A 15,546-nucleotide genomic window follows, 5' to 3' on the forward strand; every position below is an offset into this window, starting at 1 on the left:
CAAACCACAGTACCATTAGCAATACCTATATGAAATCAGTATTTTCATATCGTGTTACAGTTTGTTACAGATATCTCAATATTATTTATATTCATCACTAGCTTCAAAATTATGGTAATTACACTTAGTGCTAGATCTTATTTAATGTGTAGATAAAAACTTACTACCATGTTACAAATTTTTTTTAACTTTTTTTTTTTGAGGAAGATTAGCCCTGAGCTAACATCTGCCATCAATGCTCCTCTTTTTGCTGAGGAAGACTGGCCCTGAGCTAACATCCATGACCAAGTTCCTCCACTTTATTTGTTGCATGCCTGCCACAGCATGGCTTGAGAAGCAGTGCATAGGACTGCACCTGGGATCCGAACCAGTGAACCCGGGGCGCTGAAACGGAATGTGTGAACTTAAGTGCTGCACCACTGGGCCAGCTCCTACAAAATTTTTCATTAATATTTTGATAATTGTATTTCAACATAATTCGTTACTTTTGTAATTCTAATATTTTGTGCATTTACAATCTGAGAAGGGAGCGGGGGTCTAGGGACTTCACCAGGCTAGGAAAGGGTCTGTGGCACAAAAAAAAGGCTAAGAACCCCTAGACTCAAAGGCCCCACTGTCAAACAGTACAATCACTTCCTGAAATAAAGTGCCTTCTTTTCCTAGTGCTTCCCCAATTAGACCCTATAAAATAGTCTTATGGAATGCAGGCTTCTGGACTACAATTCCCACAATGTGTTGCGGCTCGGGGCCTATCCGGAGTTGGGACAGTAACTCCACCCAGTGATTTCTGTGTTGTCTGTTGACAGCCTACGATTCCCGTCATGCGTGGCGGCTGTTTATTCCTTAGGGACATTATGGACTCCGAGTTATCGCTGGGATCTGTAGTTATTTCGTATACCTTTGAGGGTTGGCTTCCTCTAATGATATCTGAGGGTGCGCTCGAGGAAAAAAAGCAGGAAATGCAGCAATTAAATAAACAGATCCCCTACATCCGCCCGTACCCGGTCCGGTTGCCGAGCACGCGAGGGCGGAAGTGGTGGTGGCCGGCGCGGCCGGAAGTTCAGATCAGCTGATGGGGGAGGCGGCGCCGCAGCCCAGGAGAGGCCCCGGCTGCCGAGCGCTTCGTCCGGGCCCTGAGTCTCCGAGACTGGCCACGATCCCTGTTTGCACCTCGCAGGTGGGCGAGGCACTGTACCTTATCTCTCTCAGGCCTGAAATCCTCGCCCGGGACGGCCGCCCTGAGCGCCCCGGCCACTCCCAGCCCCGGCTCGCCCCTCAGGCCCCGGGCCTCCCCTCAGCCCCCGGCCGGCGGCCCAGGCCCCGGATCCGCGGGGGGGGACCCGGCCCAGGGGGGTGCGGGCCCCATGGAGCTGATGTTCGCGGAGTGGGAGGATGGAGAGCGCTTCTCATTCGAGGATTCGGACCGCTTTGAGGAGGATTCGCTCTGTTCCTTCATCTCCGAGGCCGAGAGCCTCTGCCAGAACTGGCGGGGATGGCGCAAACAGTCAGCGGGGCCCAATTCCCCCACTGGCGGCGGCGGTGGAGGTGGCGGTGGCGGTACCAGAATGCGAGGTGAGGGTGAGCGCGGGGGAAGGGAGCGGGCAGGCCCTGCTCCAGTCTTGCTCGAGAGCTGTCCCTGCTCAGGAGCTGTCCCGGACCACGAGCTGTCCCAAGCTTAGAACAGACTTCAGGACTCGCTTTTCCGGTCTTCCTGGGGTTGGCTTTTCCACACCAGCGTGTGTGTGTGTGTGTGTGTGTGTGTGTTGGGGTGATGGCTGGGAAATCCTGGGTTGGATAAGATTAGCGACAGAAAGTAGATCTCTTGTCGTTCATTGGCCTTAGAAATGGGGTAAGGGAGAAGAATCTCCTCTCACACTTGGGAATACTTACCGAGTTTAGCCTGAGGCAAGCCAGAAAGTAGACATAAGAGGATGTGAGTAGAGAGTAGACTATGAAAAAGTGACCACTTTAGGTGTGTCACCCCATTGCAAAGTGCATTGGGAGCTCCTTGATTCAGGGTGATGATCTCTGATCCCAGTTGCACTACGAAGGGACTCCACTTAGAGGAAAGTGGTGGTGAACTGGCCTGTGAGAGGAGATGTCACATAGGTTTAGATCAGAGACTTGGTTCCTGGCCATATGGAACATCTGTCAGAAGCCAAGGCTGGGACCGCTGGATTAGAGCCTCAGCTTTACATCATCTGGGGCCTGGGAAAGAGTGTGGGTAATTGTCTCTGGAGTCTCCTTATGAAACACTCTTCCTGCTTTTCACCGTGAGTTTCTTTCATTTGTGAGTCTTTCAGGGAATTAACTGATTAGTGCTGTGAAGGATTTTGCTTTTATTAAAGGAGATAGAAAGGAGAATGGTAAGAGAAGCCCCTCAGGCTCGGGACTCACCACATCCTTTCCCTGCCATTCTCATGGCGGAGTTTTTGTCCTGGGCCTCAAGAGAAACTTTTTTCAGCAGTTAAAGGGTTTAATTTGTGAGTCTACTCTGGCTATTCCAAGAGTCCTGTTTTCCAAACTGCCCTCCAGAGATTCCTAGCATCCCTTTGGTTCAGGGAGAAATTTACACGTGTCACTTTTTAGGAGTTGTATTCGACTTCAGCTGGAGAGATAGTATATGCTCTGTGTTCACACATGCACACACACTCACATGCACACACACTCACATGCAGATCATAGGCATTTTCACTCTGGGTCATCTCTGGCCTTTCCCTTCTTTCATTTTGGCATGTGTGGGTAGCCTTGGGGCTTAGAGCTCCTTCATTTTGAGAGAAGTAACTGAAGATGGTGAGGATGGTAGTGAAGAGTTTCAATATATTGCTATCTACCTGAATAGGTTAAAATCTAGGAAAGCATGTCATTTCCCCATTCCTTCCTGGGCTACCTTCAGTTGCTCACTTGTAAGATAAGGAGATTAAAATTTTTTAAAAAAGGTTCCTTTCAGCTCCATGATTTTCTGATCTGTCTTCTAATCTGACTAGCAGTTTGGTAAGATATGCAGTCTGTTGTGTTTCACTGCTTTTTTATTAAAACAGTGTGGGAAATTTTGAGTGGTAACTTCATCCTTCTCCAGGTGATCCAGGAGCAGCAGCTATGTTCCCTTGGGATAACCTATTCCCTGCCCCCCCACCGCCACCCCACCCCAGGCTTCCATTGTGGGAAGCCAGGGTTCAGGTGTGCCAAAAGAAATGCAGACTCTTTTGCTTCTGGAGGTCCCTCTCTCAACTCTTCTGGGCTCTGGCCTATCTTCCCACTTTAGATGGAGGCCTGGAGTCATCTAGAGAAAAAGCGACAGTAAAAAAAGCAGTTAGAGAAGAGAATGCCAGAGGAGAGATATTAACAATGTAATATGAATCTAATGTGCTAGGTATATGGGAAATTAGATGCCAATCCATGTGGGAGGGGTTACTTGCTAGGATCCTGGAACACACCTGTTTGGTCAGGAGTTTCTGGAATATTTCTGATATCCTCTGTTTCAGACCTTAGGTAGCAGACTGTGGGCTAGGGATTGTTTAGCTCCTCTCCCCCAGATGGAGTCTTAAGGATTAGTATATCCAGACAGGAGGGTCCCCTTGGTATTTCATCCAAATCTCCCCTCTCTCTCTTTCTTTCTTTTTTTTTTTTTTTGAGGAAGATTAGCTCTGAGCTAACATCTGCCGCCAATCCTCCTCTTTTTGCTGAGGAAGACTGGCCCTGAGCTAACATCCATGCCCATCTCCCTCTACTTTATATGTGGGAGGCCTACCACAGCATTGCCTGCTAAGCGGTCCCATGTCCACACCCAGGATCCGAACTGGCGAACCCTGGGCCGCCAAAGTGGAATGTGCGCTCTTAACCCCTGTGCCACCAGGCTGGCCCTGGCCCCTCCCCTCTCTTTCTTAGTGAAGGTGGGACCCTAGATGTGGCATAGGCCTTGGTGCTAAGTAATCATGGCCCTTTTCATTTCCCCTTCTCTTTCTCTTCACCTCAACCTTTGTTTCCAAAGATGGACTGGTGATCCCATTGGTGGAGCTGTCAGCAAAACAGGTGGCATTTCATATCCCATTTGAAGTGGTGGAGAAAGTTTACCCACCAGTGCCTGAGCAGCTACAGCTCCGAATTGCTTTTTGGAGCTTCCCTGAAAATGAAGAGGATATTCGGTGAGGCTAAAGGACTGATGGCTGGGAGTGGGGTCCTGATGTTCCACACCATATGCTGGGCTTCCTGTAGAACAAAGGAGATACTGTATTTGGGGCTGTGGTAAGCAGAAGACAAGGGGAGGAGGGAGAGCCTGGATGGAGTGACACTGGAGAGAGAGTGCCCAGGGCATTGTGGTCTCTGACAGGGTCTGTAGGTTATTTGCTGAGTTGTGGCTGTATTGTCTTCTTCACTCCCAGGCTGTATTCCTGCCTGGCCAACGGCAGTGCAGATGAGTTCCAGCGAGGGGATCAGCTGTTCCGTATGAGGGCTGTGAAGGACCCACTGCAGATAGGTAAGAGTCTCACCATGCCCTGTGGTACCTCCTGCTCTTCTTATCTCCTGGGTTATGAATTAAGGACCTACTGCAAGAAGCTGGAGCAGGTTGTCTGAATAACTGCAGGGCCAGGGTCAAGGGCAGAGACCTATGTCTTGGCAGCTCTCCCTGACCATACCCATGTTTCTCCCCAGGGTTCCACCTGAGTGCTACAGTGGTGCCACCTCAGATGGTCCCCCCTAAAGGGGCCTACAATGTGGCTGTGATGTTTGACCGCTGCCGGGTCACTTCCTGCAGCTGCACCTGTGGGGCTGGGGCCAAATGGTGCACCCACGTCGTGGCACTCTGTCTCTTCCGCATCCACAACGTGAGGCCCTCCCAATTTATCCCGGCCCTATCCTACGCTCCATCCCCCCCTTCTCTGCTGCATGCCTGGCCACAATGTGAGCCCCCTCGCCTCCCCTAATCTGCCTCTCTGTCCCCAGCTCCAGCATCAGTGAGCCTTTTCTCAGGTTGTTCCATTTCTCTCTGACCCCTTCAGGCTTCTGCAGTCTGCCTGCGGGCCCCAGTCTCAGAATCCCTGTCTCGGCTGCAGAGGGACCAGTTGCAGAAGTTTGCTCAGTACCTCATCAGTGAGCTCCCTCAGCAGGTGAGTTAGGTTGGCACACCCTCCTCCAACTAGCTCCAGGGCAGCATATCAGCCTTCCTGTTAGGCCCAGGCCTCTGGGTCACCTATGCCTTTGTCCCTTTCCTCCTCAGATCCTCCCTACAGCCCAGCGTCTCCTGGATGAACTCCTCTCCTCCCAGTCAACAGCCATTAATACAGTGTGTGGAGCCCCAGGTGAGTGTGGTGAGAAAGAAGGGCAGTAGGAAGAAAGCAAGCTGGTAGTGCAGAGTGCCACTTACTAAAGGCTTGCTGTTGTCAGGCAAATCCAGGCCCCTATCTCTAGGTGACTGACTGCCTATCGTTCCCAGACCCCACAGCAGGGCCGTCAGCCTCCGACCAGAGTACTTGGTATTTGGATGAATCGACACTCACTGACAACATCAAGAAGACACTGCACAAGTTCTGTGGCCCCTCTCCTGTGGTCTTTAGGTAAGTTGGATCTTTTCATGCCTGTTTCTGTGGTGGAAGGGGAGCATCTCTCAGGCTGTTGATAGATACTTTGTTAATACCTGCATCTTCCACCTTTTATTCACTGCACTGGTACGGTGCCTGGCACACAGAAGATGTCACTAATGAAATCAGTGCACAATTATAATTTTATGTAGTCACAGAGTGGTCTGCTAGGTAGAACAGGAGCTATTTTTCTTCATTTGAGATTGGGAAATTGAGGCAGAGGGAGATTAAGAATTTTTGGCATGGACGTTCTTTTTTCCCTGTACTCTCTATTTTGGGTCAGAGCGCCTTATGTGTCAAAGCCCTGTTGCACTTTCACTTGCTTTATTCAGCCCCATCTTAGGGCCATCATTTTCCACTTTGCTACTTTCACAGTGATGTGAACTCCATGTATTTGTCTTCCACGGAGCCTCCGGCTGCTGCTGAGTGGGCATGTCTGCTGCGCCCTCTGAGGGGCCGTGAGCCAGAGGGCGTCTGGAACCTGCTTAGCATCGTGCGGGAGATGTTCAAACGGAGGGACAGCAATGCTGCTCCCTTGTTGGAGATCCTCACTGACCAGTGCCTCACCTATGAACAGGTAATCCCCCAGAGTTGGGTAGCCCCATGGTGGTTCATTCTCTCCCTCACTTAACCTTATTCCCCTCTTGGTGACAGGGACACTGGGGAGGGCTACTCTATCTCCAAGCTATTAGGTTCATCTCAGAGCCCTCTTTGTTTCCAGATAACAGGTTGGTGGTACAGCGTGCGCACCTCAGCCTCACACAGCAGCGCCAGTGGGCACACAGGCCGTAGCAATGGGCAGTCAGAGGTGGCAGCCCATGCATGTGCCAGCATGTGTGACGAGATGGTCACACTGTGGAGGCTGGCTGTGCTGGACCCTGCACTCAGCCCCCAGCGGTGAGTCTCCCCCTAAGCTCACCACAGCTTGGAGACTGGGCCAGCCTAGGACAGACTGAGCCCTCTTCTCCTTGTATACATAAAGACGTACATTCTTCTAGTCCTAGGGCAATGGGAGGTGCTGAGCATTAGGGTTACCAGTGATTTATGAGTGCTTTTCTTTCTTTCTTCCTTCTCTCCCTTAAATAGCACCCGCTTTCTAAAACTCACAAGTGTTGGAGTGATGTCTGTGGGGCTTAAAAAGTGCTTCCCTAGGTCCTTCCCTGTGCCCCCCTTCCAGGATATATGCCTACTCCATCCCCTCCCATCCCTTCTTGGTGCAGAGTATAGCCCTCCGCAGCCTCCTCCCCTTTGTTCCCACAGCCGCCGGGAACTGTGCGTGCAACTACGCCAGTGGCAACTAAAGGTGATTGAGAATGTGAAGCGGGGACAGCACAAGAAGACCCTGGAGCGGCTCTTCCCTGGCTTCCGGCCTGCAGTGGAGGCCTGCTACTTCAACTGGGAAGAGGCTTACCCACTTCCCGGCGTCACCTACAGCGGCACTGACCGGAAGCTGGCATTGTGCTGGGCCCGAGCCCTGCCTCCTCGGTCAAGTGCCTCCCGATCTGGGGGCCTGGAGGAATCTCGGGAGCGGCCTCGCCCTCTTCCTGCTGAGCCAGCAGTGCGGCCCAAGGAGCCTGGGGCAAAGCGCAAGGGATTGGGTGAGGGGGTCCCCTCATCGCAGCGGGGTCCCCGCCGCCTCTCAGCTGAGGGGGGAGATAAGGCTCTGCATAAGACGGGTCCAGGTGGGGGCAAAGCCAAGGCACTGGGTGGGGCTGGCAGTGGGGGCAAGGGCTCCACAGGCGGTGGGAGCAAGCGACGGCTGAGCAGTGAAGACAGTTCCCTGGAGCCGGATCTGGCCGAGTTGAGCCTGGATGATAGCAGCCTCGCCCTGGGTGCAGAGGCCAGCACCTTTGGCGGATTCCCTGAGAGCCCGCCACCCTGCCCTCCCCCTGGTGGCTCCCGAGGCCCTTCCACCTTCCTTCCTGAACCCCCAGATACTTATGAAGAAGATGGTGGCGTGTACTTCTCAGAAGGGCCTGAGCCTCCCACAGCCTCTGCTGGCCCCCCTGGCCTATTGCCTGGGGAGGTCTGTACCCGGGATGACCTCCCTTCCACAGATGAGAGTGGCAATGGGCTCCCCAAAACCAAAGAGACAGCCCCTGCTGTTGGAGAGGAGGATGATGACTACCAGGCATATTATCTGAATGCCCAGGATGGGGCTGGGGGCGAGGAAGAGAAGGCCGAGGGCGGGGCTGGGGAGGAGCACGACCTGTTTGCTGGGCTGAAGCCACTGGAGCAGGAGAGCCGCATGGAGGTGAGGGGACTATGAGGGTGCTCCTTAGCCACAGCTGGGAGAGGGGCCATCTGGCTCTAGTTGGGAGTGTCAGGACCATAGCATGACTATTCGAGTCCTATAGCAGGCTCCTAACTGGCTTCCCTGCTTGCAGTCCATTCTCTTCACTGCTTCCATATTGATTTTCCTGCAATATCTGATTGTGTCACTCTGCTGCTTAAAACTCTTCAGTGGTTTCCCATTGCCCTTAGGATAAAAATGAAGATCCTTGGCATGACCTATGAGGCTCCGTTTGGTCTGATCTTTGCTTTTCCAGCCTCATCTAGCTACTCTGTCCCTTATACTGCAGTCAGTTGCACCATTCCTGTGGCTTGCCATGTTCTCTCTTGCATCCATACTTTTGCACAAATTGGCCTTTTTGCCTGGAATGTTCTTCCCTTCCCTTACCTGGTTAGCTCCTATTCCTTCTTTAGGTCTCAGAGATCTTAGTGATCACTTCCTCTAGGAAGTCTTCCCTGAGACTGCCTCTCTGCCCCAAGTCCCAATAAGGTATCCCACTCACCTCCCCTCTTGACCTTTCCCAGTAGCGGCTGGCTTCACACTGGTTTGTATGTTTGTGTGTTTGTTTCTCTAACCAGACTGTGAGTTCCTGTGGTACACCCAGGACCAGCATAGAGCCCACATATATAGCAGGTGCTCTGGGGATGTTTGCTGTATGAGTGAGTATGGTGTCCTGCCCCCGGAAGTTGGGGCTTCAATATGTCTGGTGCCCATGTCCTCTCTCCAGGTATTATTTGCCTGTGCTGAGGCCTTGCATGCACATGGCTACAGCAGTGAGGCCTCCCGTCTCACTGTGGAGCTTGCCCAGGATTTGCTAGCCAACCCACCTGACCTCAAGGTAGAGCCGCCCCCTGCCAAGGTGAGAGAGACCGCCCACCTTTTCCCTCCCCACTTATCCCTAACCCTCTCCCATGCCCCACCCCAAGTGAGAGCTTCCTTCTCCCTCAACCAAGGTGAGTCAGACTCATCTGCCTGCCTCCTTGTGCTTCCCTCTTTAGGGCAAGAAGAACAAGGTATCTACAAGCCGTCAGACCTGGGTGGCTACCAACACCCTGACCAAGGCAGCCTTCCTGTTGACAGTGCTAAGTGAGCGCCCAGAGCATCACAACCTGGCCTTCCGAGTTGGCATGTTTGCCTTGGAGCTCCAGAGGCCCCCAGCTTCTACCAAGGCCTTGGAGGTCAGAGATTCTGTCTGAGCCTTGTACTGAAGTCTCCATTGATCTCCAGTGAGCTGTTAGAGGTCTGTGGTCCTTCCTGTGCCCTTAGGTGAAGCTGGCATACCAGGAGTCTGAGGTGGCCGCTTTGCTCAAGAAGATTCCTTTGGGTCCAAGTGAGATGAGTACCATGCGGTGCCGGGCAGAGGAACTTCGGGAGGGGACACTCTGTGACTATCGGCCTGTTTTGCCTCTCATGTTGGCCAGTTTCATCTTTGATGTTCTCTGTGCTCCAGGTATGGTGCCTGATTCTACAGCAAATCAGGAACTAGGGTAGGGGTAGCTTTCTTGAAGAAAAAACCAAGAGCCCCAAGGCTCTGAATCGCCTTTAGGACTCATGAGGCAGCTTCATGGGAGGGTCTGGAATGATGAGGGTCTTGTGTTCCCTCCCTTTCATTCTTTTCATGCTACTTGTATCTGCCTGACTTACCTCAACTTTTATCCAGTGGTTTCCCCCACGGGTTCCCGGCCCCCAAGTCGCAACTGGAACAATGAGATGCCTGGGGATGAGGAGCTGGGATTTGAAGCAGCAGTTGCTGCCTTGGGTGAGTCTGTCAGTGTCTTGAGCATGTCTGTGAGCTAAGCCTGGCTCGGGCCTTGAAGGACATGAGGCATGGGCTTTGTTCCGAAGGGGCTCTATGGTAATGGGAAAGCCAGGATGACATGTATGAACCAAGTAATGCCTATGAAGCAGTCAAGAATTTAGGGCAGAAATGTGTGCTATGGGTGTTGGGTGTTAGAAGGACAGCAAAACAGAAATCTAGGGAAAGGCCCCAGGAAGGAGGTAGAATATGGAATGTGGGTTAAAAGATCAGTTAAGTTCTAGGTAGGGGGACAAAAACACTATGAGTAAAGTTTACACAGGGGCAATCACATCTTAATGAGAGTCCATCTTCTCTGAAGTGATGGGTATGCTGGGAAGGTAGAGTGGGCTAGGTTATGAAGGTCTTAAAAAGCAGACCGGAGCTCAGGCTGGATATAATAGGCAATGGGGACCTTCCCTAGGGGATGTGAGTTGGACCAGGAGAACTCCTTGCCTCACATGCTGGTGGCTGGGGAGCCCTGGCCTGTTTATCTTTGCTGTCTTGGGAGTTATGGCCATTCTGAGTCCCCATGGGCTCCTCCTTCTCACAGGCATGAAGACAACAGTGAGTGAGGCAGAGCACCCCCTCTTATGTGAAGGCACACGTCGGGAGAAGGGTGACCTGGCATTGGCACTAATGATCACTTACAAGGATGACCAGGCCAAACTCAAAAAGGTAAGAGATTGAGATACAGGGATTTTGACGGGCAAAGAGAGCAGATTTTACCACCTTTCTTGGGAGTACAATGAGAAAAGGTCTCTTCTGCCCATAAAGAAATAAGTGGAGAATCTTGGGTACACCTCATAAAGCACAAGAGAGACCAATGACTCTTATAGGAGTGCTTGGGCAAGGGGTGAAGGAGAAGCAAAGGGCATAAAGTAATTTGTTCATTCATTCATTTATTTCAATATTTATTGAATATCAATATACTCAGCCCTGTGATAAGTGTTATAGAAGACACCAGGATATGTAACCCAGCCTCTCTTTCAGGAGGTTCTCCTATAGTTATAACTGGGGAAGGCTTCCTGAGGAGATAGTTTTAAGCTGTTTCAAGGAGAAAGAAAGGTAATAGAAGTCAGGAGATAAAGGGCATCCTGTCACCGCTTCTCTGTCCTCCAGATCTTAGACAAACTCTTGGACCGAGAGAGCCAGACGCATAAGCCACAGACACTGAGTTCGTTCTACTCATCTAGCCGCCCAGCCACAGCCAGCCAGAGGTCTCCTTCAAAGCATGGGGCCCCATCTGCCCCAGGGGCCCTGCAGCCACTGACCTCAGGCTCTGCAGGGCCTGCTCAGCCAGGCAGTGTGGCAGGGGCTGGGCCAGGCCCCGCTGAGGGCTTCACAGAGAAGAATGTGCCTGGTGAGGTGGGGGCACTGGGCAGGGGGGATGAATGGTATGGAGTCATGTTGGGATCCCCTTTCCTGGGCTCATCCCAGTGTCCTATTTTCCCCACCTAGAGAGTTCCCCACATTCCCCCTGTGAGGGTCTCCCATCTGAGGCAGCTTTGACCCCAAGGCCAGAAGGGAAGGTTCCTAGCCGCTTGGCTCTTGGCAGTCGTGGAGGCTACAATGGACGGGGCTGGGGCTCCCCAGGGCGGCCTAAGAAGAAGCACACAGGTATGCCAGCCTGTGGGATGACATGGAGGGAAGGATATTCCTGACGGTCGCAGTCTGCCTTCTGAGACTGACTTGTCTTGTGGGGTTAGGCATGGCCAGCATTGACAGCAGTGCCCCTGAAACAACATCAGATAGCTCTCCCACCTTAAGCCGGAGGCCACTTCGAGGGGGCTGGGCCCCTACCTCCTGGGGTCGAGGACAGGACAGTGACAGCATTAGCAGCTCTTCCTCGGACTCCCTTGGCTCCTCATCCTCCAGTGGAAGTCGCCGGGCCAGTGCCAGTGGAGGGGCTCGGGCGAAGACAGTTGAAGTTGGCAGGTCAGTGGGAAGAAATACCCATCTCCTCTGGTCTGGCTCACCCTCAGAGCCACATCCCTAGTGTAATCCAACTATTGTCCCCCGCAACATCCTCACTTTTATACCCTAGTCTTACCCAACCTACCTGGACACCCATTTCAGAGAAACCCCAATCCCCGTCCCTACCCCATTGCCCCTTCAGGTACAAGGGCCGCCGTCCCGAGAGTCATGCCCCCCATGTACCCAATCAGCCGTCAGAGGCAGCTGCACACTTCTACTTCGAGCTGGCGAAGACAGTGCTGATCAAGGCAGGAGGCAACAGCAGCACTTCCATTTTCACACATCCATCTTCCTCAGGGGGCCACCAGGGTCCTCACCGCAACCTGCACCTTTGCGCCTTCGAGATTGGGCTTTATGCCCTTGGCCTGCACAACTTTGTTTCTCCTAACTGGCTCTCACGTACCTATTCTTCCCACGTTTCCTGGATTACAGGTAAATCCAATGTCTTGACTTAGGTATGGGAGGGGGGTTAATTGATAAGAGAAAAGAGCATTATCCTTGTGGATTATTAATCTGATAGGAGGGATACCATTCCCACTCCCCAGAGGTGCTATGCTAACCCCACTCTGCATTTCTCTCCTTCCCCTGAAGGCCAGGCAATGGAGATTGGCAGTGCAGCCCTGACTATACTGGTAGAGTGCTGGGATGGGCACCTGACGCCCCCTGAGGTTGCATCCCTGGCTGACAGGGCATCACGGGCACGAGATTCCAATATGGTGAGGGCAGCAGCAGAGCTAGCCCTAAGCTGCCTCCCTCATGCCCATGCGTTGAACCCCAATGAGATCCAGCGGGCCCTGGTGCAGTGCAAGGAGCAGGTATTTCTACAGGCAGTCCGGGGACCTGCTTTGGGGCATCTGGGCAGGGAGGATGGGCATGGGAAAAGCTGATGACCCAGCTCTTGATTCCCATATCCTGGAGTTCACAAACTATTCAGTTTTTCCTCTTACAGTGACACTTGACGTATTAATATGCTTTCACATCTGTTACTTCCTTTGCTTTACAACTCTGAGTTTAGGATTATTCTTATTTTACAGATAAGGAAATGGAGGTCTGTAGTTCAGGGACCAAGATGATCACCAGGATGGAATACTTAGGGGAGATAATGGGACTTGGTTGGATTGGGGGGAGTGGCTAACTTAGTTTGTAACTGGGACTATAACCTGGGTCTTGACTTCTACTGGTCAGCAAGTAGTTATTTGTTCAGTATCTGTGTGAAGCATTCACTGCTCTGACACTGACTTTGAGCATTGGCCCTGACCTCTGATGCCTCCCAGAGAACCAGCCAATTCTAAGGGAGGCATTGGAATGTCATCTAAAACCATCCCTGAGTAAAGCCCTTCCCGGCTAACCCTCTATGCCCCTCCCTTCCAGGATAACCTGATGTTGGAGAAGGCCTGCATGGCAGTGGAAGAGGCGGCTAAGGGTGGGGGTGTATACCCCGAAGTGTTGTTTGAGGTTGCTCACCAGTGGTTCTGGCTATATGAGCAAACAGCAGGTGGCTCATCCACAGCCCGTGAAGGGGCTACAAGCTGTAGTGCCAGTGGGATCAGGGCAGGTGGGGAGGCTGGGCGGGGGCTGCCTGAGGGCAGGGGGGGCCCAGGGACTGAGCCGGTTACAGTGGCTGCAGCAGCAGTGACAGCAGCAGCCACAGTGGTGCCAGTCATCTCGGTGGGGTCCAGTTTATATCCGGGTCCAGGACTGGGGCATGGTCATTCCCCTGGCCTGCACCCCTACACGGCTCTACAGCCCCACCTGCCCTGCAGCCCTCAATACCTCACCCACCCAGCTCACCCTGCCCACCCCATGCCTCATATGCCCCGGCCTGCCGTCTTCCCTGTGCCCAGCTCTGCATACCCACAGGTGAGACCAATGTTCTACTGGGGGGTTGGGCACGTGGGAGAACATTGGGAGTTCATGGGGTTGGAGTAGGATACTCTGGGAGGATAATAGGGCTGTTCCAAGAGTCCTGGTGAGGTGGTGGGAGTCTGGGGGATGCAGCCTAACTAAGAAAGTAGGGATACCCAGTTGTGAGACGAAGAGGGAAGAGCTACATCCTAATGTAATTTATCTTGTCGTCTTCTCCTTGCCTCTAGGGTGTGCATCCTGCATTCCTGGGGGCTCAGTACCCTTACTCAGTGACTCCTCCCTCACTTGCTGCCACTGCTGTGTCTTTCCCCGTCCCTTCCATGGCACCCATCACAGTACATCCCTACCACACAGAGCCAGGGCTCCCACTGCCCACCAGTGTGGCCTGTGAGTTGTGGGGACAGGGAACAGGTGAATGGAGGGGAGGTACACTGGGCAGGGGAGGTAGGGACGAAATTCTCTCTGCCCCTCTTTGGTCTCCGAGGTCCTTAAATGGCTTTCATCCCATTCTCAGTGAGCAGTGTCCATCCAGCGTCCACATTTCCAGCCATCCAGGGTGCCTCGCTGCCTGCCCTGACCACACAGCCCAGCCCGCTGGTGAGCGGGGGTTTTCCACCACCCGAGGAAGAGACGCACAGTCAGCCTGTCAACCCACACAGCCTACACCACCTGCATGCTGCCTACCGTGTTGGTGAGAGGAAGTCCCTTTCTGTGCCCCCACCTACAGTTGTGCCAGAGGCTCTTCAGTAACCTCTCCCCCCATACCTCTTAGTTTATTATGGGGTCAGGTGCCAGGTTGGGGTAGAGTGTCGAGGATGCAGCCCCACCATGTGCCTATCTTTTTCTCCCAGGGATGCTGGCACTGGAGATGCTGGGTCGCCGGGCACACAATGATCACCCCAACAACTTCTCCCGCTCCCCCCCCTACACTGATGATGTCAAATGGTTGCTGGGGCTGGCAGCAAAGCTGGGTAACACCTCCCCTCCCCAGGACCATTGTCCGCCCCCACCCACTTCCCCCACCTTCCTATCCCAGACCTCCTTCCTAGCTCTTGCTCAGAGTTGAGGCCTTGGTCGGGTATGTGTGCGTGCGCGGGGGGTGGGGGGTTACCTCAGCTCCTGGGGTGGAGGGAGGCTCTCTGCCAGGCCAGAGCTGAGAGATAAAAGTTGGGTCCCTAGGGCAGAGGTGGCCACCCCCGTCTCATGCCCCTCCCCCTGCCCCCCAGGAGTGAACTACGTGCACCAGTTCTGTGTGGGGGCAGCCAAGGGGGTGCTGAGCCCGTTTGTGCTGCAGGAGATCGTCATGGAGACGCTGCAGCGGCTGAGCCCTGCTCATGCCCACAACCACCTGCGTGCCCCGGCCTTCCACCAACTGGTGCAGCGCTGCCAACAGGCATACATGCAGGTGACAACCCAGGAAGTATGGAGCAGGGTGGAGCACCTCCTTGGCAGGCATGGAACAGCTCACCCAGCATGCAAGGGAGGAGGGGCCTAGTTCTGTGCTTAGTGGCTCATCCTCTGTACATCCTCCTCCAGTACATCCACCACCGCTTGATTCACCTGACCCCTGCCGACTACGACGACTTTGTGAATGCGATCCGCAGTGCCCGCAGCGCCTTCTGCCTGACACCCATGGGCATGATGCAGTTCAACGACATCCTGCAGAACCTCAAGCGCAGCAAACAGACCAAGGAGCTGTGGCAGCGGGTCTCACTCGAGATGACCACCTTCTCCCCCTGAGTCTAGCCCCGCTAGGGCCTTATACAGGGACACAGGCCTGTGGCTATGGGGGTCCCTCACAAAGGGGGAGTGAATCTTGGCTGGACAGATCATCCTCACTCAGTTCCCTGGTAACCCAGGCTGGCAGCTGCTCTTGGGCTGTAGCTTGGGGCCAAGATGTCTCAGACCCTAGAAGCCTAGGGTTGGGGGAGACAGCCCTGTCTGGGAGGGGGCGTTGGGTGGCCTCTGGTATTTATTTGGCATTTATAAATATATAAACTCCTTTTTTACTCTAGTCTGCCTGGGCCTTTCCCTTC

At 53.4% G+C, this 15,546-nt stretch overlaps 1 protein-coding gene across 9 annotated transcripts; it reads left to right on the top strand.

The window, feature by feature from the left end:
- Positions 1-1,080: 1,080 nt before the first annotated feature.
- On the top strand, positions 1,081-15,524 carry ZSWIM8 (zinc finger SWIM-type containing 8). 9 transcript variants are annotated; one of them, XM_014860586.3, is made up of 26 exons: positions 1,081-1,572; positions 3,992-4,145; positions 4,383-4,477; positions 4,654-4,826; positions 5,001-5,108; positions 5,219-5,300; positions 5,435-5,555; positions 5,955-6,156; positions 6,301-6,476; positions 6,840-7,833; positions 8,600-8,731; positions 8,871-9,050; positions 9,139-9,322; positions 9,533-9,631; positions 10,221-10,345; positions 10,790-11,030; positions 11,129-11,287; positions 11,377-11,605; positions 11,787-12,076; positions 12,236-12,459; positions 13,016-13,504; positions 13,738-13,921; positions 14,025-14,201; positions 14,362-14,481; positions 14,805-14,915; positions 15,047-15,524. In XM_014860586.3, exons 1-26 carry the CDS (start codon positions 1,365-1,367, stop codon positions 15,505-15,507), a joined length of 5,718 nt encoding a protein of 1,905 aa, XP_014716072.3. In that variant the 5' UTR covers positions 1,081-1,364; the 3' UTR covers positions 15,508-15,524. The 9 variants fall into 9 exon arrangements, with proteins under 9 accessions (XP_014716072.3, XP_014716077.1, XP_014716074.1 ...); XM_014860591.3 differs by having other exon boundaries at positions 1,229-1,572; positions 14,737-14,962; XM_014860588.3 differs by having other exon boundaries at positions 1,229-1,572; positions 14,737-14,915.
- The last annotated feature ends 22 nt before the right edge of the window (positions 15,525-15,546 follow it).

The sequence above is a fragment of the Equus asinus genome, chromosome 2 (assembly GCF_041296235.1).
Source record: "Equus asinus isolate D_3611 breed Donkey chromosome 2, EquAss-T2T_v2, whole genome shotgun sequence".
In the NCBI taxonomy this organism is placed as follows: Eukaryota; Metazoa; Chordata; class Mammalia; order Perissodactyla; family Equidae; genus Equus; species Equus asinus.

What these genes read in the sequence shown, in the direction of transcription:
- ZSWIM8 (XM_014860586.3), top strand. Translation starts at nt 1,365, where the DNA reads ATGGAGCTGATGTTCGCGGAGTGGGAGGATGGAGAGCGCTTCTCATTC. An exon ending in GTTGTGGGGACAGGGAACAG is followed by an intron (nt 13,922 to 14,024) that starts GTGAATGGAGGG and finishes TCCCATTCTCAG; the next exon opens with TGAGCAGTGTCCATCCAGCG. An exon ending in GCCAACAGGCATACATGCAG is followed by an intron (nt 14,916 to 15,046) that starts GTGACAACCCAG and finishes ATCCTCCTCCAG; the next exon opens with TACATCCACCACCGCTTGAT.